The 26,704-nt window shown below is 44.7% G+C and overlaps 1 protein-coding gene across 1 annotated transcript in view; it reads left to right on the forward strand.

Moving 5' to 3' along the window:
• Window positions 1-26,704, forward strand: part of LOC140385352 (eukaryotic translation initiation factor 3 subunit H-B-like) — a 182,930-nt gene that overhangs the window by 115,812 nt on the left and 40,414 nt on the right. The window contains exons 4-5 of the mRNA XM_072467419.1: window positions 1,813-1,912; window positions 25,107-25,256. Coding sequence (XP_072323520.1) covers window positions 1,813-1,912; window positions 25,107-25,256 — 250 coding nt within the window. The remainder of the gene's footprint in view (window positions 1-1,812; window positions 1,913-25,106; window positions 25,257-26,704) is intronic.

A 26,704-nucleotide genomic window follows, 5' to 3' on the forward strand; every position in this document is an offset into this window, starting at 1 on the left:
GACATATCATCCCCCCCAGGTCCATCACCATCTTTGTTGCTGTGAATGTCATCTTATTGAACAGCATAGACACCCTCCTAGCCCTTGTCCCATAGTACACTTGATATGTTTGTCGTGCACAGCTTTTTCTTGCCTTCAGTCAGTCCTTCTCCCTCAGGTGCATCTCTTGGAGGAAGTCTAAGACGGCCCTCAGACTTTTCAGATGGGCAAATACTCTGGATCCTTTCACTGAGCCATTAAGTCCCCTGGCAATCCAGGTGACTATTCTCATGGGGGGGTTTCTGACACCCGCCCCCCCCCTCCTGTGGGGTCAGCCATACTCATCATGTGGATGTGTCCCTGCACTCCAGGGTTTCCCTGTGTTTGGGGGTCATACAAGCTGACCTTGGTTTCTTTGTTCCAGCCGTCGACATATGCAACCTGTTACAACCAGTGCTCTCACCCCTCCTCCGGGCCTGTCTCTAACTGGCTGTGCAGAGAGACAGGTCTTTACTCTGGACCTTCAGAAAAAATCCATCAGGTGTGAGAAATAAATCAGAGCTGTGACCCTTCAGCTTCTGTTCAAAACAAAACTAAAACTGGAAACACAAGCTCACAGGGGCAGCAACATTCCAATCAGCATAGATTATCAGCTAAGCCCCAGCAATCTGAAACACCTCATTGACCGCATGCCAAGTCCATCAAGTTCCATCACACTCTTCACTTGTGCCTTGTCAATGTGTACAAGCTTTGGGTCGTCAGGAGATGAGTTACCAGTTTTAAAAATTCTCAGGCTCTGCAATCTGCTCTTGTAGTCATTAGACTGCCGTAGCTACATTTTGGTCAGTGGTAAAATCCAGGATGTTGTTAGTAGGCTGTTCAGTGATGGTAATGCCACTGAATATCAAGAGGCCCAGGTACAACCTAATTTGAGCACCAGTGAGCAGGTATTGCTGTTTTTGTGCCGCTTGATAGTTCAGTTAGTGATACCTTCCATCACTTTCCTTAGTAGACTAGCGGGGTGGTAATTGGCCAGATTGGATTTGTCCTGTTTTTGTAGACCGAACATGCCTGGGCAGTATTCCACACTGTTGGGTAGATGCCAGTGTGTTAGCCGTGCAGGAACAGCTAGGGGTGCAGCTAGTTCTGAAGCAGAGGTCTTCAGCCTTACCACCGAGTTGTTCTCATGGCCCATAGCCTTTTCTGTATTCAGTGCCTTAAACTGATTCTTTATATCCACAGTCTGTTCATTACATGATCTCTATTATTGATAATAACATTACAGAATTGCCAACCACTGTGGTAGGATTTGAACTCGTGTCTCCAGATCATTGGTCTCGTACAGTTACATAACTAATATGCAACTGTTCCTGGGAACTGGGCCACAGAGAAGTGTTGGACAACCGTATTTCCCCCTTTGCTTGTGATATTCAAATATATTAATTGTTCTAAATAGCGCATACTAGAAATTAGATGCAGATCCAAATGTCAATAAATATAAGTTAGAGATGAAAAAGACTTGATTTCTAACTTTACCCCACTTCTGGTGAGAGGTCACAGGCCGAAACGCAAACTCTGTTTCGCTCTCCACAGGAGCTGCGTAATCTGAGTTTTTCCAGCATTGGCCTCTACCTTATAATATGGGGTCAACCTCGATCTTTTTTTCTTCACGTGTCTTTGTTTGTCAGGTACCCTGTAGCTGGAGAAGTGTAATCATGGTGAGGATCGAATATGACCACAACAATCCTCATCTTTACAGTAGAATGACATGATATAATTGTTATTTCTCTGCTGAATGTCTACATACTCTTGTTCTATTCTTTCTGTTTCCAGATCCCATTAAAACTTCACAGGGCTCTCTGTCACTGAAGGCGTACAGACTGACTCCAAAATTAATGGAAGTTTGTAAGGAGAAAGATTTCACTCCTGAAGGGTAAGTTTGTCCGCAAGGAAAATTTAAAGAAAAGTATATTACCAAAATTTAGCACTGGAAGCCTGGGTTTTGGACCTGGAACGGCGGCTGGGGGCTCACTGGAGCATCTGTGAGGTGAACAGTATCATGGATAGCACATATAGAGACTCCAACGGCAGGAAAAGAATGGGTGACCACCAGGCAGAGCAAGAGGATTTGGCAGGTGGAGCAGTGATCTCCTGTAGCTACTGCCCTGCAAATCGGGATCTTCTGAAGGGGGAGGATGAACAGCCAGTGGTCATGGTACATGTTGGTACAAAAAACAGAGGTTTAAAAAAAGGGATGAGGTCTAAAAGCAGTATATAGGAAATTAGGAAGTAAGTTGAAAAGTAGGACCTCAAAGGTCATGATCTCAGGGTTACTACCAATGTCACGTGCTAGCTGAAGAGATTGTGTGACGGGGAGAGTTTCAGATTCCTGTGACATTGAGACCAATTTTGACGGAGGTGGGACCAGTATAAACTGGATGGGTTAAACCTGGGCAGGACCGGGACTGATGTCCTAGGGGGAGAATTTGCTAGAGTAGTTGGGGTGGGTTCAAACTAAAATGGCAGGAGGATGGGAACCTATGAAAGGAGTCAGGGGAGGGGGAAACATGGACAAGAACAAAATAAAGAAAGGGGAATAAGAAAAGTGATGTGCAGAGAATTCAAGGGCCAGAATCAAACCGGGCCACAGTGAAAAATAACAGGAACGGTTCAAGGAATGCTAAAAAGACAAGCCTTAAGGCTTTGTGCCTTAATGCATGGAGCATTTATAATAAAGTGAATGAATTAATCGCGGAAATGGACATAAACTGGTATGATATAGTTGGGATTACAGAGGCATGGCTGCAGGGTGACCAGGGATGGCAATTGAACATCCTGGGTATTCAGTATTTAGGAAGGACAGACACAAAGGAAAAGGTGGTAGGGTTGCATTGCTGGTTAAAGAGGAAATTAAAGCAATAGTGAGGAGGGACCTTAGTTCCAACAATGTAGAATCTGTATGGCTAGAGATGAGAAACACCAAGGAGCCAAAACCTTTAGTGGGAGTTGTATATAGACCCCAAACTATAGTGGTGATGTTGGAAATTGCATTCAACAGAATATTAGATATGCATGCGATAAAGGAACATCTGTAATTATGGGTGACTTTAATCTGCACATAGATTGGGCAAACCAAATTAGTCACAATATGACATAGGGGTAATTCCTGAAGTGTATACAAGATGGTTTTCTGGACCAATACGTTAAGGAACCAACTAGAGAACCGGTCGTCCTAGACTGGGTATTGTGCAATAGGAAAGGGGTAATTGGCGATCTAATTGTGTGAGGACCTTTGGGGATGAGTGACCTTAATATAATAGAATTCTTCATCAAGATTGAAAGCGACGGAATTGATTCTGAGGCGAGGGTCCTGAATCTAAAAAAAGGAAACTCCGATGGTCTGACGTTTGAGTTTGCTATGATGGATTAGGGAACGTTATTTAAAAGGATGATGGTGGATAGGCAATGGCAAACAATCGAAGAGTGCACAGGTGAACTGCAGCAATCGTTCATTCTTGTCTGGCACAAAATTCAAACGATACTGTGGCTTCCAAGAGAAATTAGAGATAGTATTAGATCCAAGGAAGAGGCATACAAATTGGCCAGAAAAAACAGCAGACCTGAGGATTGGAGTTAGTTTAGAATTCAGCAAAGGAGGACAAAGGGACTGATTAAGATCAGGAAAATAGAGTGCAAGAGAAGCTTGCAGGGAGGTTAAAAGACCCTAATGTGAGTTATGTACAGGCCCCCTAGCAGTAGTCAGGATGTGGGGCAGAAAATACATCAGGAGATAGAGAAAGCATGTAAAAAAGGCAATATCACAAGAATCATTGGCGACTTCAATATGCAGGTAGACTGGGAAAATCAAGTTGGTGGTGGATCCCAAGAAAAGGAATTTGTGGAATGTTTAAGAGATGTTTTTTTGGAGCAGCTTGTGATAGAGCCCACTAGGGAACAGGCAATTCAGGATTTGGTGATGTGTAATGAGGCAGACTTGATTTGGGATCTTAAGGTGAAGGAACCACAATATGATAGAATTTACCCTGCAGTTTGAGAGGGAGAAGCTGGAATCAGATGTAACGGTATTACAATTAAATAAGCGTAACTACAAAGACATGAGGGAGGAGCTGGCCAGAGTTGATTGGAAAAGGAGCCTAGCAGGGAAGACAGCGGAACAGCAATGGCAGGAGTTTTTGGGAGTTATTCGGGAGGCACAGCAGAAATTCATCCCAAGGCGGAGGAAACATGCTAAGGGGAGAACAAGATATCCATGGCTGACGAGGGAAGTCGAGGACAGCATAAAAGCTAAAGAAAAAGCATGCAAAATGGTGCGGATTAGTGAGAAGCCAGAGGATTGGGAAGCCATTAAAAGCGAGTAGAGGACAACTAAAAAAGCAATAAGGGGAGAGAAGATGAAATATGAGTGCAAGCTAGCTAGTAATATAAAAGAAGATAGGAAGAGTTTTTTTCAATATATAAAAGGTAAGAGAGGGGCAAAAATTAGACATTGAACCACTGGAAAATGTGGCTGGAGAAGTAATAATAGGAAACAAAGAAAATGACATAAACTGAATAGTTACTTTGCATTAGTCTTCACGGTGGAAGACACCAGTGGAATGCCAGAGCTCCAGGAGAATCGGGGCAGAGGTGAGTGCAGTGGACATCACTAAGGAGAAGATTCTGGAGAAATTGAAAGTTCTGAAGGTAGATAAGTTACCTGGACCAGATGGAATACACCCCAGGGTCGTAAAAGAGATAGCTGAGGAGATTGTGGTGGCATTGGTTGTGATCTTTCAGGAATTACTGGAGGCAGGAAGGGTCCCAGAGGACTGAAAAGTGGCTAATGTAACACCGCTGTTTAAGAAGAGAGGGAGGCAGAAGACTGGAAACTACAGGCCAGTTAGACTGACTTCGGTCATTGGTAAGATTTTAGAGTTCGTTATTAAAGTGAGATCGCGAACTACTTACAAGTGCATGGTAAAATAGGACTGAGTCAGCACGGCTTTGTCAAAGGGAGGTCATGTCTGACAAATCTGTTGAGTTCTTTGAGGAGGTAACAAGGAGGTTAGACAAATGAGAACCAGTGGACGTGATTTATTTAGATTTCCAGAAGGCCTTTGACAAGGTGCCGCATAGGAGACTGTCAAATAAGTTAAAAGCCCATGGTGCTACGGGTAAGATCCTGGCATGGTTAGAGGATTGGCTGACTGGCAGAAGGCAGAGAGTGGGGTCTTTTTCAGGATGGCAGCTGGTGACCAGTGGTGTGCCTCAGGGGTCTGTGCTGGGACCACAACTTTTCACACTATACATTAATGATGTGGAAGAAGGAACTTGAGGCACTGTTGCTAAGTTTGCAGATGATACAAAGCTCTGTAGAGGGACAGGTTGTATTGAGGAAGCAAGGGGGCTGCAGAAGGATTTGGACAGGCTAGGAGAGTGGACACTGAAGTGGCAAATGAAATACAATGTGAAAAAGTGTGAGGTTATGCACTTTGGTAGGGGGAATTTAGGCATAGACTATTTTCTAAAAGGGGAAATGCTTAGGAAATCAGAAGCACAAAGGGACTTGGGAGTCCTTGTTCACGATTCTCTTAAGGTTAACGTGCAGGTTCAGTCAGCAGTGAAGAAGGCAAATGCAATGTTAGCATTCATGCCAAGCGGGCTAGAATACAAGACCAGGGATGTACTTCTGAGGCTGTATAAGGCTCTGGTCAGACCCCCATTTGAGTATTGTGAGCAGTTTTGTGCCCCGTATCTAAGGAAAGATGTGCTGGCCTTGGAAAGGGTCCAGAGGAGGTTCACAAGAATGATCCCTGGACTGAACGGCTTGTCGTATGAGGAACGATTGAGGACTCTGGATCTGTACTTGTTGGAGTTTAGAGGGATGAGGGGGGATTTTATTGAAGCTTACAGGATACTGCGAGGCCTGAATAGAGTGGACGTGGCGAGAATGTTTCAACTTGTAGGAAAAACTGGAACCAGAGGACACAATCTCAGACTAAAGGGACAATCCTGTAAAAACAGAGATGAGGAGGAATTTCTTCAACCAGAGGGTGGTGAATCTGTGGAACTCTTTGCCGCAGACGGCTGTGGAGGCCAAATCACTGAGTGTCATTAAGACAGAGATAGATAGGTTCTTGATTAAAAGGGGATCAGGGACTTCTGGTTGCGGCTATGCGGAGCTAAGCCGCACGATTCGGCAGCTCCCGCTATTACGGACTTTCGGGCTCATTGGAGGAGCCCCAACGGAATTTTTTTGAAGACAACCCGTGGGGAAGTGAAGAGAGAGGTCCCCCTCTAACTTTCATGGACCGGACCAGAAGTGCAACGGCCAAAAAAGCGGCATTGGAGCAGCGGGAGAAGCGAGGGGAAAAAAATCAAAATGGCGGCGGCCGGGGACAAAGCGGAGTGCGGGCCGGAGCTGCAGGAGTTCATCAAGCGCTGCTTAGAGGAGCTGCGCAAGGAGATGCTGGCGCCTATGCTGGCGGTAATTGAAGGACTAGGGATAACCCAGAAGGCCCACGAGGTGAAGATCCAGGAGGTACAGAAAAGAGTCAGTGAGAATGAGGACGAGCTCTTGGGCCTGGCGATGAGAGTGGAGAGGCACGAGGCGCTACACAAGAGGTGGGCAGGAAGACTCGAAGACCTGGAGAACAGGTCGAGGAGAAAGAATCTGCGGATCCTGGGTCTCCCAGAAGGAGTGGAGGGGGCCGATGCCATGGCATATGTGGGCACGATGATCGGGGCGATGATGGGCGCGGAGGCCCCTTCGAGGTCGCTGGAGCTGGACGGGGCACACCGGGTGCTGGCGAGGAAACCCAAGGCAAATGAGCCGCCAAGTGCGATGGTGGTGAGATTTCACCGGTTCACGGATAGAGCGAGGGTCCTGAAATGGGCCAAGAAGGAGCGGAGCAGCAAGTGGGACAATGCAGAGATCCGAATATACCCGGACTGGAGCACGGAGGTTGCAAAGCGGAGAGCGGGTTTCAACCGGGCCAAAGCGGTGCTGCACCGGAAAGGAGTGAAATTCGGAATGATGCAGCCAGCGCGACTGTGGGTCACATACAAGGACCAACACTATTACTTCGAAAACGCTTGAAGAGGCGTGGACCTTCATACAAACCGAAAAGTTGGACTCTAACTGAGGGTGGGGGGGGATGTTTGAGGGTTGATGTGTGATGGTTGTTGTATATAGGGGGTCAATCACGCGCAGGAAATGTTACATGGGCTGGGGGAGAGAGACAAGGCCGCGACAGGAGCTGCGCCAGAGGGGCAGGCTTTGGAAAGCGCGGGGTGTTTCCCGCGCGCGGGAAGAAAGGCGGGACGGGGAACGAAGGAACGCATATTGATTGGGAGACTCCCACACGGGGAGGTCAAAGGGACGGCGGGGGAAGCCGGGATCAGCAGGTGTCAGCTGACTTACGGGAGTGATATGAGGGGAGCAAAAAAAGCTAGACAGGAGTCTAGAGGGAGGGGGGGGGGGGGGGGGGGGGGAAGGGTTGCTGCTGCACTGGCCGAAAGGGAATGGGACACAGAAGAGGTGGTCGGGACGGTGGTCCCCCGGCTGGGGGACTGGAGGGTGAGGGAGACGCGGACACGGGACTGGCCCAGAAAAGGAGATGGCTAGTCGGCGGGGGGTGGGGGTGAGAGCCCCTCCAGGCTGAACGGGCTGGTGAAGAGGGCTCGAGTGTTCGCGCACTTGAAGGGACTGAAGGCAGACATGGCTATGCTCCAAGAGACACACCTGAAGGTGGCGGACCAGGTCAGGTTAAGAAAGGGATGGGTAGGACAGGGACTCCACTCGGGACTAAACGCGAAGAATAGAGGGGTGGCAATATTGGTGGGAAGGCATGTGTCATTTGAGGCCAAGACTATCGTAGTGGATAATGGAGGGAGATATGTGATGGTGAGTGGTAGGTTGCAAGGGACGTGGGTAGTGTTGGTAAATGTATACGCCCAGAACTGGGATGATGCAGGATTCATGAAGCGCATGTTGGGGCGCATTCCGGACCTGGAGGTAGGAGGCCTGATAATGGGAGGAGACTTCAGTACAGTGCTGGACCCAGCACTGGACCGCTCCAGATCAAGGACTGAAAAGAGGCTGGCGGCGGCCAAGGTGCTTAGGGGGTTTATGGATCAGATGGGGGGAGTGGACCCACAGAGGTTTGCAAGACCGCAGGCCAGGGAATTTTCTTTCTTCTCCCACGTGCACAAAGCCTACTCCCGGATAGATTTCTTTGTTCTGGGCAGGGCGCTCATCCCGAGGGTGGAGAGGTCGGAGTATTCGGCCATAGCCGTTTCGGATCACGCCCCGCACTGGGTGGAAATGGGGCTGGGAGAGGAGAGGGACCAACGCCCGCTGTGGCGGTTGGATGTGGGACTGCTGGCAGATGAGGTGGTGTGTGGGAAGGTGAGGGGGTGTATCGAAAGGTACTTGGAGGCCAACGACAACGGGGAGGTGCGGGTGGGGGTGGTATGGGAGGCGTTGAAGGCGGTGATCGGGGAGAGCTAATCTCCATCAGGGCTCATAGGGAGAAGACAGAGGGCATGGAAAGGGAGAGGTTAGTGGGGGAGATTTTGAGAGTGGACAGGAGATACGCAGAGGCCCCGGAGGAAAGATTACTTGGGGAAAGACGATGGCTCCAGATGGAGTTTGACCTGTTGACCACCGGGAAGGCGGAGGCACAGTGGAGGAAGGCACAGGGGGCGACCTACGAGTATGGGGAAAAGGCTAGTCGGATGCTGGCACACCAGCTCCGTAAGAGGACGGCAGCGAGGGAAATAGGGGAAATCAAAGATGGAAGGGGAGCCACGGTTCGGAGTGCGACGAAAATAAACAAGGTATTCAAGGCCTTCTATGAAGAGCTGTACAGATCACAGCCCCCAGCGGGGGGAAGAGGGGATGAGACGATTCCTAGACCAACTGAGGTTCCCGAGGGTGGAGGAGCAAGAGGTGCCTGGTTTGGGGGCACCAATTGGGTTGGAGGAGCTGAGTAAGCGTTTGGGGAGTGTGCAGGCGGGAAAGGAACCGGGACCAGACGGGTTCCCGGTGGAGTTCTACAGAATGTACGTAGACCTGTTGGCCCCACTAGTAGTGAGGACCTTTAACGAGGCAAGAGAGATGGGGCCCCTGCCTCCGACAATGTCGGAAGCGACAATTTCTTTGATCCTAAAGCGGGACAAGGACCCACTGCAATGTGGATCGTACAGGCCGATCCCGCTCCTCAACGTGGATGCTAAGTTGTTGGCAAAAGTGCTGGCCACGAGGATTGAGGACTGTGTCCCGGGGGTGATCCATGACGACCAGACGGGATTCGTAAAGGGCAGGCAATTAAACACTAATGTGCGGCGGCTCTTAAACGTGATAATGATGCCATCGGAGGAGGGAGAGGCGGAGATAGTGGCAGCTATGGATGCGGAAAAGGCCTTTGACCGAATAGAGTGGGAGTACCTCTGGGAGGTGCTGCGTAGGTTCGGGGGAGGGTTTATCAGTTGGGTTAAGCTGCTTTACAGAGCCCCGGTGGCGAGTGTAGTGACGAACCGGCGGAGGTCGGAGTACTTTCGGCTGTACCGCGGAACGAGGCAGGGGTGCCCCCTGTCCCCCCTGTTGTTTGCATTGGCGATCGAACCCTTGGCCATGTCATTGAGGGAGTCTAATAAATGGAGGGGGGTGGTCCGAGGGGGAGAAGAACATCGGGTGTCGCTATATGCGGATGACTTGTTGTACGTGGCGGATCCAATGGAGGGGATGGTGGAGGTCATGCAGACTTTAAGGGAGTTTGGGGAGTTTTCGGGCTATAAGCTCAATGTAGGGAAGAGTGAGCTCTTTGTATTACAGGCAGGGGACCAAGAAAGAGGGATAGGGGACTGTAGCGCACAATGACTTACGAGAGAGACGAATAGAGATGAAGTCGATGAGGCTTTATTAAGCGTGACTTGTTCCTCGCAGTTCAGCAACAGACTGGAGCTGCGGGGAGAAGCCCAGGTTCTTATACTCCGCCTTCAGGGCGGAGCTAGGGATCAACAGCCAACCAGGACCCGGGATCTGTCAGCCAATAGCATCACGGCTTCACAGTCCCACATGACCCCTAATGCATACTACCACAGGGACCTACCGCTGAGGAGGGCGGCAGGGAGTTTTCGGTATCTGGGGATCCAGATAGCCAGGAGTTGGGGTGCCCTACATAAACTGAATCTGACAGGTCAAAGATAAAGGGGTTTTGTTACTTGTGTATTGTTAAAATTTCTGTATTGTTATTGTTGCGTTTGCTTTGTAAGAGGGGAAAAATTGTTGTTTGGGAAAAAAATTTCAATAAAACATATTTAAAAAAATAAACTGAATCTGACGAGGTTGGTGGAGCAAATGGAGGAGGACTTCAAAAGATGGGACATGTTACCGCTCTCGCTGGCGGGTAGAGTGCAGTAGGTCAAAATGGTGGTCCTTCCGAGGTTTCTGTTTGTGTTTCAGTGCCTTCCCATCGTGATCACCAAGGGCTTTTTTAAGAGAGTAGGTTAGGAGTATTATGGGGTTTGTGTGGGCAAATAAGACCCCGAGGGCAAGGAGAGGGTTCCTGGAACGCAGTAGGGACCGAGGAGGGTTGGCGCCGCCAAACCTAGGGAGCTACTACTGGGCAGCAAATGTGGCGATGATCCGCAAGTGGGTTATGGAGGGAGAGGGGGCGGCATGGAAGAGGATGGAGCTGGCGTCCTGTAAAGGAACGAGCCTGGGGTCGTTGGTGACAGCACCGCTGCCGTTCTCGCCGACAAAGTATACCACGAGCCCGGTGGTGGTGGCAACGCTAAGGATCCGGGGCCAGTGGAGACGGCACAGGGGTGCAATGGGAGCCTCGGTGTGGTCCCCGATCAGGGGTAACCACCGGTTTGTCCTGGGGAAGATGGACGGGGCGTTCCAGAGCTGGCATCGGGCGGGGATTAGAAGCATGGGGGACCTGTTCATTGACGGGACGTTTGCGAGCCTAGGGGCACTGGAGGAGAAGTTCGAGTTACCCCCGGGAAATGCCTTTAGATATATGCAGGTGAGGGCGTTTGTGAGGCGACAGGTGAGGGAATTCCCGTTGCTCCCGGCACAAGAAATTCAAGACAGGGTGATCTCGGGTGTATGGGTCAGGGAGGGCAAGGTGTCGGCAGTATACCAGGAGATGAAAGAAGAGGGGGAAGCGCTGGTAGAAGAGCTGAAGAGTAAATGGGAGGAGGAGCTGGAGGAGGAGAGCGAGGAAGGTCTGTGGGCTGATGCCCTAGGTAGGGTTAATTCCTCCTCCTCGTGTGCCAGGCTCAGCCTGATACAATTTAAGGTGGTTCACAGAGCTCACTTGACAGGGGCGTGGTTGAGCAGGTTCTTTGGGGTAGAGAACAGATGTGGAAGGTGCTCAGGGAGCCCGGCGAACCATGTCCATATGTTTAGGTCATGTCCGGCACTGGAGGGGTTCTGGAGAGGAGTGGCAGGAGCAATATCTCAGGTGGTGAAAGTCCGGGTCAAGCCAAGCTGGGGGCTAGCAATATTTGGAGTAGTGGACGAGCCGGGAGTGCAGGAGGCGAAAGAGGCCGGCATTCTGGCCTTTGCGTCCCTCGTAGCCCGGCGAAGGATCTTGCTAATGTGGAAGGAGGCAAAGCCCCCGAGCGTGGAGGCCTGGATAAACAACATGGCTGGGTTCATAAAGCTGGAGAGGATTAAGTTTGCCATGAGAGGGTTTGCGCAGGGGTTCTACAGGCGGTGGCAACCGTTCCTAGACTATCTCGTGGAGCGTTAGAGGAAGGTCAGTCAGCAGCAACCCGGTGGGGGGGGGGGGGGATTGAGGAATGGGGGATTGCTTGGGGGGGGTGGATGAGCAAGAGATAACATGAAGGGTGGGGGAAACTGGCACGTGCGGGAGACAGCCAGTGTATAAAGCTATGTAAATATACCATTTTGCCATGTATGTATCTTGCTCAGTGCAATTTCTTGTTATTTTGTTACTGGGGGGGGGTTATTGTTTGCAAGGGAGAAAAATTGTGTTGTTAAAAAACTTGAATAAATATATTTATTTTTTAAAAAAGGGGATCAGGGGTTCGGGGGTGAAGGCAGGAGAATGCGGATGAGAAGAATATCAGCCATGATTGAATGGCGGAACAGACTCGATGGCCGAGTGGCCTAATTCTGCTTCTATGTATTATGGTCTTATGGAACATAAAACCTGACTGTAAAAGTTTCTATAGGTATGTGAAGAGAAATGTGGTGGCACTGTGGCATAGTGGTTAGTACTGCTGTCTCACTTCACCAGGGATCTTGGTTCGATTCCAGCCATGGGTTACTGTCTGTGTGGAGTTTGTACGTTCTCCCCGTGTCTGCATGGGTTTCCTCCGGGTGCTCCAGTTTCCTGCCACAGTCCAAAGATTGTACCGGTTAGATGGATTGGCTATGCTAAATTACCCCTTTGTGTCCAAAAGGTTAGGTGGGGTTATTGGGTTACGGAGATATAGTGGGGCATAGGCAGGATGCTCTTTCAGAGGGTTGGTGCAGACTCACTGGGATGAATGGCCTCCTTTTGCACTGTAGGGATACTATGATTCTACTGTGAAAAGGATTGCTGAAAATAAATGTTAGCCCCTTACAGTCAGAAACAAGGAAAATAATAATGGGGGACAGAGAAATGGTTGAACAACTAAATATATACTTTGGTTCTGTTTTCACAAAGAACATGCTAGAAATGTTAGGGAACACCGGGTTTTGTGAGAAGGAGGAGCTGAAGGAAATCAGTATTAGTAGGGAAATAGCATTGGGGAAATTGATGGGATTGGAGACCAATAAATCCCCAGGGTCTGATAATCTATATCAGAGTACTTTGGAAGTGGCCTTGGAAATAGTGGATGTAGTGCAGCCATCTTCCAAGATTCTATAGACTCTGGAGCAGTTCCTTGCAGATTGGAGGATAGCTAATATCCCCCACTAGTTAAAAAGGGATGTTGGGTGTAAACATGGAATTATAGACCAATCAGCCTGACGTCAGTTTCCACTATAAAATATTTAATAGCAGAGCACTTGGGAAACAGTGGAAGCATCAGACAGAGTCAGCATGGATTTACAAAAGGGAAATCATGCTTGACAAATCTACATCTTCAAGGATGTGATGAGTAGAGTTGACGAGGGTGAGTCAGTGGATGTGGTTTATTTGAACTTTCAGAAGTCTTTCGACAAAGTCCCATATGGCGCGCAAAATTGAAGAGCATGAGGGTAGTGTCATGAGATGGATCGAAAACTGGTTGGCAGACAGGAAACAAAGAGTAGGAAGAAGTGGGCCTTTTTCCAACTGGCAGGAAGTGACTAATGGGGTAGCGGAGGGATCAGTGTTGGGACCCCAGCTATTCACAATATATATTAATGATTTAGATAAAGAAATTAAAGGAAATATCTCCAAATTTGAAGATGACACAATGCTGAGTGGAAGGGAGAGCTGTGAGGAGGATGCAGAGATCCTTCAGTGTGATTTAGACAAGTTGAATTAAGTGGGCAAATGCATGGCAGATGCAGTACAATGTGGATAAATGTGAGGTAATCCATTTTGGCAGCAAAAATAGGAAGGCAGAATATTAGATGAATGGCAATAGATTGAGAGAGGGGAATGTGCAATGAGACCTGGGTGTACTTGTACACCAGTCGCTGAAAGAAGGCATGCAGGTGCAGCAGGCGGTAAAGAAGGCAAATGATCTTCATAGCAAGAGGATTCGAGTACAGCAGCAGGGCAGTCTTGCTGCAGTTATGCCGAACCTTAGTAAGACCACACCTGGAATATTGTGTGCAGTTTTGGTCTCCTTATCTGAGGAAAGATGTTCTAGCTATATTGGGAGTGCAGCAAACGTGTACCAGACTGATTCCTGGGAGGGCAGGACTGATGTATGAGGAGAGATTGAGACGGTTAGGATTATATTTGCTCGAGTAAAGTGAGGGGGTTTCTCATAGAAACCCATAACATTTTAATTGGCCGAGATGGGTAGATGCAGGAAGGATGTTTCCGATGGCGTGGGAGTTCAGAACCAGGGGTCACATTCTAAGGATACGTGGTAAACCATGTAGGACTTAGATTTCTTCACCCAGAGAGTGGTGAGACTGTGGAATTCTCTACCACAGAAAGTAGCTGAGGCCAAAACATTGTATGTTTTCAAGAAGGAGTTAAATATAGCACTTGGGGCTAAAGGCATCAAAGGATGTAGGGGGGACAGCAGGAATCGCTTACTGAGTTGGATGATGAAACCATGATCATAATGAATGGCAGAACAGGCTCGAAAAGGCAGCACAGTGGTTAGCATTGCTGCTTCACAGCGCCAGGGACCCAGGTTCAGTTCTGGCCTTGGGTGACTGTCCGTTTGGAGTTTGAACTTCCTCATCATATCTGTGTGGATTTCCTTTGGGTGCTCCGGTTTCCCCCCACAGCCCAGCAAAGTGCAGGTTAGGTGGATTGGCCATGCTAAAATGGCCCTTGGTGTCCAAAGATGTGCAGGTTTGGTGGGGTTATGAGGATAGGGCGGGGAAGTAGGCCTAGGTAGGGTGCTGTTTCAGAGGGTTGGTGCTGACTCGATAGACTGAATGGCCTCCGCCTGCACAGTAGGAATTCTATGATTCTCTTCTGTGGCCTCCTCCTATTTTCTTTGTTTCTATGGTTTTATGAACCGTGAAAAAATATCCTTATTAAAATTTTTTTTTTTTAAGGGGCAATTTAGCTTTGCCAATCCACCAACCCTGCACATCTTTAGGTTGTGGGGGTGAGACCCACGTAGACACCTTGAGACACGGACGGTGACCCGGGATCGAACCTGGGTCCTCGGCACCGTGAGGCAGTGGTGCTCAACCATTGCGCCAACGTGCCACCCGCTTTTTTTTCCCAGTTTTTTTTTCATGGAAAACATATCCTGATATATTGAAAAGCCTGTGATCTCTGGATTCAAGTGCTGTAGTTTTATTATCTGCTTTCTTCATTTACAGTTTATGCTGCTTTAACCTTTTTACAGCAGATTTAAACACCAACTTAAATGGTGGTTCTCTATTTTCCACGCATCTGCTAAACTTAAAAATGTTGTGATAACTTCAATTTGTAGCTATCAGTGTTACGGAAATAAGTAAACAATTCATGTCAACTACTACTGTCACCCCTCCTCAAACACTACAGATTAAATCATTAACAGTTAAATCATTCTCATCTAATCTGCAAATTGTTGAAGACATGCATTCTATCTAAGCTTTGGGGCATGAAAAAAGGCGCTGGACCGCAAAACCTTTTCTTTTTGCCTTAAGTTGCTCACAATTTAAATAGCGTGACTTACTTTGTATGTACTTTAGCAGAATATATAATGCTGCCAATGGGCCATAAACATTACAATAAAAATAAAAATATTGTCAATAATTGATAAAAAGAAAATCAAGTGTAGAACCTTCCTGCTACCTCACCAGGTCTAATGCATCTAACTTTTCAGGCTAAAAACACTGCATTTGTGTAGTGCCATCCTTTTAAATATAAGCAGCTTCTCGCACAGTTCATAGTTTTTGGAATATACCATATTGAGATATATTAAAATATGCATTTAAATTACATTTTGCTCATCACACATTTGTAAATTAAATCATTTGTAAACACTTTCTAATATTAAGTTTTGATTTTGTTTCAAAATTATTCGTGCTGTAACATTCGATATTTCAGTTTATTTTAATACATCCGCTTTAATCAACCAGTATGGTATTGGTGCACTCTTAATCTTAGCACAACTGAAGAATTCACAAATTAAATTAATCCTTTCACAAAACTTTTTGGTTAATCCTGATCAAATTGGAAGATGTGTACACCATTGCTTCACAATAGAATGCCTCACAGATGCAAGAACACTGCTTAATCCATCCAAGCTTTTTTGACTGAATAGTTCATTCCTGAAAACTCCTAATTTTGCTATTTGAGTATGTATTTGTCTGATTTCATCAAGTATGAGTGGAACTGGGGCAAGAATTTCTCAATTTTTAACTAAATTGCAAGCTGTGAGGCCTCGAGAAGTAATGTAACTGAAATAGTTTATTTCACCAGTGCACTGGTTATGTGCGAGACACAAATAGTTAACTACTGGTACTTAATTTACAAAACAAAATTGGAAATAGTTTCTTTAGGCTTGCCAGGTCCAAATAATTAGTATATATTATTGTATTTCAACATATGTTTTAAAGCCATCAACTTTGCACTGTGATCGGATCACAATTATGGGCTGTCTCAAAGCTTTGAATTAGATTTAGTGTGACTTAAACTGGGTGGGTTTTTTTCTTGAGTAATTAAGTAGGTAATTAACAGAATCCAAAACTTTTGTGGATGTCTAGATTTCCTCCTGGATTGCGAAAAAATGTTCCAGCAGGGTGTCCAGTTGTACATTGAATTACACAGCACTGAAGCAGACCATTTCGATCTGCTGAAAGTGTTTCTGCCAATGTGAGTCTCCCTCAACATATTCTCAATTCTTTTTCCCTCAGGTATTTGTCTCACATCTGCTTAAATGCATCTACGCTAATTGTCTCAACTGTTCTGTGTGGTAGTGGGTTTCATATTCTTATCAGTTAAGAGTTTTCTGCTGAATTCCTTGTTGGATTAATTAGTGACTATATTGTATTTATGGCCCCGAGCTTTCGACCACAAAAGGAAACATCTTCTTCACATCTATTCTAGTGATCCTCTTCGTAAATTTTAAAGAGCATTATCAGATCACCTTTCAGGCTTATCTTTTCTAGAGAAAAGAACCGTAGTCTTTTCTGATAGTTATACTCTCCCAGTCTTAGTATGATCCTTCTCAATTTTGTTTTCACTTCCTCCAGTTTTTTTTGTAATTATGAAGATTATAACTGTGCACCATACTCTTTGTGATCTAACCAGACTTAACTATAATTGTAATCATTACCTTTCTGTTTTGGATTCTTGTAAATTATGTAAAATCTTTTGAGTTTAATTCATGTTCATCAGGGGTGTTAAATGAAGGCTCGAGACCAGTTGGACAATGATAGCAACACCTGGATATAGCCAATAGAATCATTAATCTTATAAAATTCATGAGATGGTGAAGGAAAGAAGAGGTAAAAATAGTAATGCAATACAGGAGGAAATCTACACATCCCCAAAAGTTTTGGATTCTGTTAATTACCTACTTAATTACTTCAGAGTTACATAATTTTTGTGTGAATGGCTGCTGATAGCGGAACTGATCTTCTGACCTCACTGCAGTCTCGGTTCAAACATGGACAAAAGAGCTGAACTTGAGAGATTAACCGCGTGGAACCTTAAGGACCCCTAGCAAGACTGAAATTAGTGGGACTCGGGTGGGAGACACTCTGGAGTCATACCTAGTACGAAGAAAGATGGTTATGGTTGTTGAAAGTCAATCATCTCCGTCACAGGGCATCACTGCAGAAGTTTCTCAGAGTAATGTTCTAGGTTCAAACATATTCAGCTGCTTCATGAATGGTTTTTCCTCCAGAAGTGGGGATATTTGCTGATGACTGCACAATGTTCAGTACAATTCATGACTGAGATAGTGAAGCAGTTTGTGCCCATATACAGCAAGACTTTGATAACATTCAGGCTTGGGCTGATAAGTGTCATGCAACATTCATACCACACAAGACCATTTCCAACAAGAGAGAATCTAACTGTCTCCCCTTGACGTTCAGTGGCATTACCATCAACAAATCCCCCACTGTCAACATCTAGGAGTCAGAAACTGAACTGAGCCTGCATTGTGGTAGCATTGTGGATAGCACAATTGCTTCACAGCTCCAGGGTCCCAGGTTCGATTCCGACTTGGGTCACTGTCTGTGTGGAGTCTGCACATCCTCCCCGCGTGTGCGTGGGTTTCCTCCGGGTGCTCTGGTTTCCTCCCACAGTCCAAAGATGTGCAGGTTAGGTGGATTGGCCATGATAAATTGCCTTTAGTGTCCAAAATTGCCCTTATTGTTGGGTGGGGTTACTGGGTTATGGGGATAGGGTGGAGGTGTGGACCTTGGGTAGGGTGCTCTTTCCAAGAGCCGGTGCAGACTTGATGGGCCGAATGGCCTCCTTCTGCACTGTAAATTCTATGAAATATAAATACTGTCATTACAAGAGCAGGTCAGGCTAAAATCTGTAATTCTGTAATGAGTAACTCACCTTCTGGGTCCCCCAAGGCCACCTACAAGGCACAAGTCAGGAATTTCATGGCATACTCTCCATTGTCTGGATGAATGCAGCTCCAAGAACTCTTGTCAAAAGACAATGGTAATTTTAAATAAGCTGTATTTGTATTTGGTAGGTATTAGAAATAAGGTATAGCTTTGAGTTAATTTTGTGTTTCTGTATTTGAAAGGGTTAATGACTTCAATTTTGTTTAGCTGCATACATGATAATGAAGGTTTATGACATGAAAGCAAACCAGGTTTAAAGGAAAAATAGGCTGTTGCTCAGCAACCAGGGCCACCCAAGCACAGAAAGAGTTGGTTGTATCTCGGAGAGCAGAATTCCCCCAAAACCAAAAGAAAGTCCTAAAAAGCAGGGAATGGGGACAAAAATAATCTCTCAGGAAGACAGTTAGATTACAGGAATAAAGCACAAGAAGTTGAAGAAAAAGCAGAGAAAGTGCTCTTGAGTTGAAAGAGACAGCTGCAGGAATCAGCTAGGTGAGAAGCCAGACTTCCGAGGTAAATGAATAGTATATTGACATCTTAATCCAGCCTGTGAGGCAGTCGTGTTCTGTTGGCTTGGTTGGGTACCTGAGAGATTGTGTGGAGACTTGAATACACATGACAAACCAAGGCAGAGGAATACAGAAAGGAGAGTTGAAAATCCTGGGGGTGGATCCTTGGTGAAGGTATCCATCGGGGAGAAAGCATTATTTGGGGGAAGATTTTGAGCATGGTCTTCAAGGGTGGAGGTTTGGAAACACGAGTGTGGAAGTCAGCGTTTCAATGAGACAAGTTGGCTCACGGTGTGAAAAGCAGCTGGGGGGGATTTGATGAGAAATCCACAAGTTGTATTGAGTTGCATCACTTGGTTTCAGAGTTTCTGACCACTGTTGGCCTATCGGTTTACAGGGACTATGTAATTACTGAGAACATTATAGTAAAAGATATTTTGTAACTTGTGTTATCCTTACAATCTGGATACATCTGTAAAGATATAGGTGGAGTGAGAGAGTGTTGCATTACAGTTAATCTTTTCAGGTTCATTAAATGTTTTATTCTTTTGTTAAAAATGTTCTACATGGCATGCCAGTCCTGCGATTATGTTCATCCACGTCTCTAAACAGAAAAAAAGTTAGGATCTATCCAGCCAGGGTTCCGCTCTGAGACCTGACTCTCCAGCGTAACAGCAGCTGGAATTGGGATCATAACACTTACAGGAAGCTTGACACCATCTAGGACAAAGTGGCCCACTTGACTGGCAAACCATCTCCCATCTTACAAATTAATCCCCTCCACCACTATGCACAGTGGCAGCAGTGTGTACCATCTACAAGATGTACTACAGCAACTCAGCAAGACTCCTCCACAGCACCCTCCAAACTGGGCAAGAGCAGCAAATACAAGGGAACACCACCTGCAAGTTTTCTCCAAGCAACACAACATCCTGACGCAAAACTGCATTCCTGTTCCCTCACTGTTGCTCGGTCAAAATTATGGAACTCCCTCCTAACTACACTGTGGGTGTACCTACAACACCTGGATTGCAGCGGGGGATGGACAGCCAATGATGCCTACAACCCGTGAAAGAAATTAAATTAAATGTAGTTGAGGTAATTGGAAAACTCACCAGAGCGTTTTAATAAACATTAAATAAAATTAAGGATAATGATATTGTAGATTGGAGAAAACTTGTCTTAAGTCAGGGTAAGCCCCTGCTCTGTTTAACGTTTTCAGGAGAGGTACTTAAGGGGCAAGGATGAACCTAAATGAAGGCCTCTTCAACATTTGTAGAAAGGAGAATTTTTATTGTTGTTGCTCAAACGTATTCTTTCTGAATTGAGTTGAGAAATAATTAAAGAGGATATGCTACTGTCTTGAGAATTATATATATATGGATCACCTGTTAGTCGAAAGATAATTAGAATGCTGATTGTAGGCAGTTTAGAGAGATTTGCTATAGTAACTGAGTTGGAATAAGGATGGGCACGACCTATCCTAAAGTAGATTAAGATAAGGCAAAACCTTTAAATCAGGAGGTAAGAAAAGAGTGAGATTTCAAAAAATATATATGAAATACAAGGGGTATATAATACAGGAAAATTGAGGAATATAAAAAGTGTGGGTGAGAAAACTAAGAGTAAAAATATTGAGTCACTGAAGGAAAATAATGAGAGCTTTTTATAAGCATATAAATAAAATGATTATCAAAGAATTGTTAGAGTCACGTGGAGATTAAGTAGGTTTTCTGGCAACTGACAGGTGCTTAATAAATTTTTTGCTTCAGTTTTTCTAGAAAGAGTGTAGCCATTGGAATATTTGAAGAGAATATATAAGAGTGACTACAGGAGACAGATTTTCAAAAGGAAACTAATTTCAACAAAGGTTTATGGGATTAAGAGTGCAAAATACTAGTGGTGCTATGTTGCCACGGATCTCAGAGTAATGAAGGACATTGAAGATGAGGGCAGTTGTCAAGTTATCAATGCCGAGGAACAAGAGAACTGGGATGAAACTAAGATAGTAAAAATAACTGACTAATTAGGGGATGTTCTATGTATATAGAACATACAGTGCAGAAGGAGGCCATTCGGCCCATCGAGTCTGCACCGACCCACTTAAGCCCTCACTTCCACCCTATCCCTGTAACCCAATACCCCTCCTAACCTTTTTGGTCACTAAGGGCAATTTATCATGGCCAATTCACCTAACCTGCACGTCTTTGGACTGTGCGAGGAAACCGGAATACCCGGAGGAAACCCACACAGACATGGGGAGAATGTGCAGACTCCGCACAGACAGTAACCGAGCGGGGAATCAAACCTGGGACACTGGCGCTGTGAAGCCACAGTGCTATCCACTTGTGCTACCGTGCTGCCCTTGTAGATATGTAAGCAACGGGCTTCCTTGACACATTTATTTGAATTTTTCAAATAAATCGCAAGTGTATTAATACGAGAAATCCAATGTATGTAGATGTTTTTTAGTCCAAAAAGCATTTAAGTTCGTGATGTAAAAAGATTAAGGGACATTGTAGCGGCTTCACTAAGAAAGGTATTGAATGCGAAACAAGAAAAGTTGCTAAATTTATAGAAGATATTGGCACAGTTTGAGTATTTTACGAACTTCCGGACAACTGTTCTAGGATGGATATTACAGGAAAAGACGCATCATAGGTTTGCTGGAATGATACCATTCATGAGAGGCAGTAATTATGGTCAAACGCTTATTAATTTGGGACTCTTCATATGAACAGAGAAGAAGAAAGAGGGAGCTAATAAAAGTTTTCAAAATTATGAGGGGTTTTGTTGGGATATGCAATAAGATAATTTCTACTGGTTGGGGAATCAATAATGAGAACATAGACTTGTGTTGTACTGGAACAACAAAGGAAATTAAAAGGAGCTGTTGATAGAATATGTTGAAAGGTTTGAAGTCTTACCTCCATATTTTTAAACAAAAATCATTTTGTCTCGGAAACCTCTTTCGATTTTATGGCGCAATATGTGTTTTTGTCAGTGGAGGGAGCTCAGATGTTTTCATAGCTCACCGGGCCCCCTCGTGTCTGAACCGTGGTAATGTTACAGTTTAATATTGAGTAAATCTGTATACACTACAGAACCAAAATAAACACAGTTCAAATTTGCAGCTGAATGAAATATAACACCATGTGTAATTTGATGAGGGATCCAGACTCGTAGAATCATCTATCATGGTTTTTGGATATTCTAAATAGCTTGTTAAATTGAGGCTGTGGCCCCTCTGAACTAGGTAATGCATGCAAGTATGAAAAAGAATATGATTTCTTTCTATATGGTTCAAAATCCATCTTGCTTTTGTAATTTAAAAGGGGTTTAGAAAGCACATTTTGACAAATGGATGTCTCGAGGTGTGAGATGTCAGTAGTGGGAGGTGGAACCTTTTGTCATTTTCCAGCACAGTGAAAGCTAGCTGCAAGGTAGATGTAATTTTACCTTAACCATAGGATATTGTCTGTTTCATTGTCTATAGCTCTTTTACTCCAAGTTTTCTCTCAGCCCATCCTTTCTTCCTTTACTGTGGCAATTCATGCTGAGAATAACGTGCGTTTGTCACTTTTAACAGTATCTCCTATTTTTACAACTATTTTACATTCCAAGGTGCTTCCTAGGCCTGTTATCAAACAAAACATGACACAGAGCTGCAGAAGAAGGTATTTGACCAAAGTTTGTGGAAATAAATAGGCTATAATGTGTATCGTAAAGGGGTTGGGGGGAGGATGGGTGTAGTCAACCATGCCAAAAGTGGCAGACAGGTCAAGAAGGATGAGGAGGAATAGTTTGCCTTAGTCACAGTCACATGTGATATCATTAGTAACTTAGATGAGAGCCATTTTTGTACTTTGTCAGGGGCAGAAATCTGACTGGAGGGATTGAGACATGGAGTTCTGGGAAAGATGGACACCAATTAGGTAGGTGTGAACAGGTTCAGGGACTTTGGAGAGGGAGGGCGGTTGGAGATGGGATAGTAGTTTGCAAGGATGGAAGGATCAAAGATTAGTTTTTTGAGGAGTGGTAATAACAGCAGGAGAGGAGGACAGTCCCTGAAGAGAAAGAGAATTTTTCCAAATCGATGCTTTCCATGTAAGCTCATATTCTGTCTTTGAGTTGTCTAATACAAGACCTAACCTTCTCCTGAACTATGTTAATAATCACATTGCACAATTTGCTCATTTGTGCTAATTTGTGGCCAGTTTTATGCACCTAGTTTGAAATGGGTTGAGGATGGTCAGAAATGCTACTTATATTATTGTGGAGACTTGTATCCCATTAATTTTGGGTCAAAGTCGGCATGCTTAACTCCCTAATCTCTGCATCAATGTTCCTTATAATTTTTCTTTTGTGTGCAGCATATTTATTGTATTGTTCAGTACATTCACAATTTCTGGGTGGCTGTGTGCGCATCTTAGAGGTAACATTGCTCCGTATATAATTTTTAGTTCAATTTGTAGCTCTCGGACAGATATTCTTATTTAATTTGTGAGATGTGGGCATCGCTGCAAAGGCCATCCCCAATTGAAGGTCGTGGTGAGCTGTCTTCATGAATTGCTGCAGTCCATGTGGTGTAGGTCGACCCACAGTGCTGTTAACAAGGGATTTCCAGGATTTTGCCTAGGGACAGTCAAGGAACGATGATATAGTTTTTTGTCAGAATGGTGTGTAACTTACAGGTAATGGCATTCCCATGTGCCTGCTGCCCTTATTCTTCATGGGGGTAGAGGTCATAAGTTGCTGTTGAAGATGCTTTGGCGAGTTGCTGCAGTGCTTCTTATTGGTGCACACTGCTCCCACTGTGCACTGGTGGTCGAGGGAATGACCATTTAAGACAGTAGATGGGTGCTAACTAGTGGACTGCTTTTCTTTGAATATTGTCAAGTTTCTTTTTGCTGTTGGAGCTGCATTCACCCAGGAGTATTCCATCACTCTCCTGACTTGTGGACAGGCTCTGGGGAGTGAGGAGATGAGTTATTTGCCCCAAGCTGATCAAGTTAGATTTCTGGTCGATGGTGATCAATGGATAGTGATTCAACGATGGTAATGCTATTGAATGTCACATGGGCGGTTAGTTTTTCTTTTGTCATAGATGTTCATTGTTTGGCATGAAATGTACTTGTCACTTGTTTGCGCAAGTCTGAATATTGTTGAGGTTTTGCTTTATACAGCCGCAGACTGCTTTATTATCTGAGGAGTTGCAAATGAAAATCAACTGTAATCATCAGTGAGTATCCCCGTTTCTGACTTTATGATGGAGAGATGGTCATTGATTAGGCAGGGGAAGATAGTTGGGCCTGTCCTCGGGGACTCCTGGAGCTAAGATGAATGCTTTCCACCATTTGCATCTTCGTTTGTGCATGAGATTACTCAAGCCAGCAGAACCCCCTGATTGCCATTAGCTTCAATTTTTCTAGTGCCAAGATTAGTCACTCTCTCCTCACCCATGGAATTCAACTCCTAATGTCCATGTTTGCACTAAGGCTATAATGAGGTCTGAATATGAATGGTGCTGGCAGAACCCAAACTGAACAGTTTATTGGTGAGTAATTGTCACTTCACAGCACTGCCAACAATATTTCTCATTACTTTACTGATGATTGTGAATAGGCTGATGGGGCAGAAATTGGCCAAATTGGATTTATCCTGCTTTCTGCGGACAGAATATATCCACAATTTTCCACTTTGCCATGAAGATACCAATATTGCAACCGTATTGGACACCTTACTGCATGCTTTAATCATTTTAAATCAAGAGTTGGGTCGTGATTTCATACTGGCAATTTTTTATTTTGTCATACATTTCCCCTCTCAAAAGCATTGAATACTTGCTGGGATAGGATCCTATAAATGTCTGTCGTCACACCTCAGCTCTTTGCCAAAGTAGCATTTTTTCTTGCAGTAGTATTCCTCTAACAAGAGTCACTGAATAATGGCCAACAGTGTAAAACTTAGATATTCCTATCCATTTTCTAATCCACTTCAATTTTAGCATTCCTACTCCTACTGATATTCAGGTCCAACCTGGAACTTCCTTGGTTTGTAAAGCTTAACTACTCGCACAATAAAGTTGCTGAGCATCTGAACAGTTGGGAAACATTTTAAATTGACATACCAGTAACATAAAATCTTTAAATTGTTGAAATGTTGTAAATGTGTAATCTTGAAATGCCTTGAATAAAGAACGAAATGAGCAGCCAGCCAGAGCTGTTATTAAAATGAGTGATGCCGCTTACAAATCCTTTTAAACAAATGCAGCTGTGGTTATTTTAAGAGTGAAAATAATCCAAATCTGTAACTTCAAAACCAAAATGAGTCCATCTTACTCCAAATAAGTGATAGCTGATGTTTGAGGACTAATCACCTTTATAAACCAAGCTAAATAAATGCACCCAGTTTTCAAGAATTTTCATCTTGTCTTTATCAACTAGAATAAAGAAGGCACTCATTACTTCTGAGAATATGTTTGAAGAAGTGCCCATTATTATCAAGAATTCTCACCTCGTCAATGTGCTGTTGTGGGAACTAGAAGAAAAGTCGAATGTGGCTGAAAAACAGGAACTCCTCAATCTGGCTAGTGGGTAAGTTTGCTTTCTTTAATCTAGTTGCTTTTTATGAGCTTGTTTTTTTGTAAAATAAACCTGCTTTGTAAGAGTTGACATCTTATTGGTATTTTTGACCATGTTGATAGATAAGTCACTCATTATTTAAGCTTGTTTGGTTGATATTACTTAAGTGAATACACCTTCATCAGTGTTGTTACGTCTTTGAACAGTCACCACCATGGTAGCTTTTGAAGCACCAGCTGTTTGCTTAGACAAGGGGTTTTGCAATAAACATTTTCCTCGCCTGTTTGCAACAGTATGAGCCTCAGGCAGTGGTTGTTCTCCATTACCTAACCCGAGGGACTATTCCCGGTGTCCGAGTCTTGACACTGAGTTGATTGGGGACATCACAGCCAAGTGCAATTGTGACCTCGCTCAATGTCCATATATAAGGTGAAGAAGGGGTGTTTGCACAAGGTTCAAAATTGGGGAGCCTGGTGATTTTTGCTTTCCCCAACACAGAGTAGCAGAGGCCTTGCGTAGTGCCTGAACTGCCATACAGCACAGCAAAAAGTAAGAATTAAACCTTAAGCGTGTGTGTAACACTGTTCAGGATTTTTCAAACATCTTTTCCTCAATTGTTTTTGTATTTCTCTCCACACTCATGCATTCTTGGTCAACCTTAAATTTGTGAACATCACTACTACTTGTGTTAATATAAAATGTACCCAATGTACGGGTATATTTCACCTGGAACTAGTATGCTTTTAGATCCTTTTTGTGTGTTTCATTAGTTGTTTATCAGTGCAAAGCCAATGCTGTTTACACAGCATTAAATAATAGAACCATAGAAAAGTTACAGCACAGAAAGTGGCCATTCGGCCCACGTGTCTACCCGGCTGAAACAAAATCTCGCCATCGATTCTAACCCTTCCAACACTGGGTCCGTAGCCTTGCAGGTGCAGATCTAGATACCTTTTGAATGAATTGAGGTGTTTGCCTCAACCACCGATGCACGCTGTGAATTCCAGACACCCACCACCCTCTGGGTGGAAATGTTCTTCTAATATCCCCTCTAATGCTTCTACCAATCATCTTAAACCTGGATTCCTTAGTAACTGACCTCCGCGAGGGGAAACAAGTCCTCCCTTTCTACTCTATCTAGACCCTTCATAATTTTGTGCACCTCAATCAAGTCATCCATCAGCCTCCTCTGGCCGAAAGAAAAGAACTCTAGCCTACCAGTCATTCCTCATGTTGCAAATTTCCAGACCTGGCAACTTTCTTGTAAATCTCTTCTGGAATTATGTCCTACCCATTATGTGGTAATCAAAACTGTATGCAAAACTCCAGCTGTGGCCTAAACATTTTATGTAATTCCAACATTACATCACTGCTTGTATATTCTATACCTCATCCAACAAAGAAAAGCATTCCATATGCCTTTTTTACCACCTTCGGGCGGGTGTTAGGGCAGGAAAGTG

Source organism: Scyliorhinus torazame, chromosome 11 (assembly GCF_047496885.1).
Source record: "Scyliorhinus torazame isolate Kashiwa2021f chromosome 11, sScyTor2.1, whole genome shotgun sequence".
Taxonomy (NCBI): Eukaryota; Metazoa; Chordata; class Chondrichthyes; order Carcharhiniformes; family Scyliorhinidae; genus Scyliorhinus; species Scyliorhinus torazame.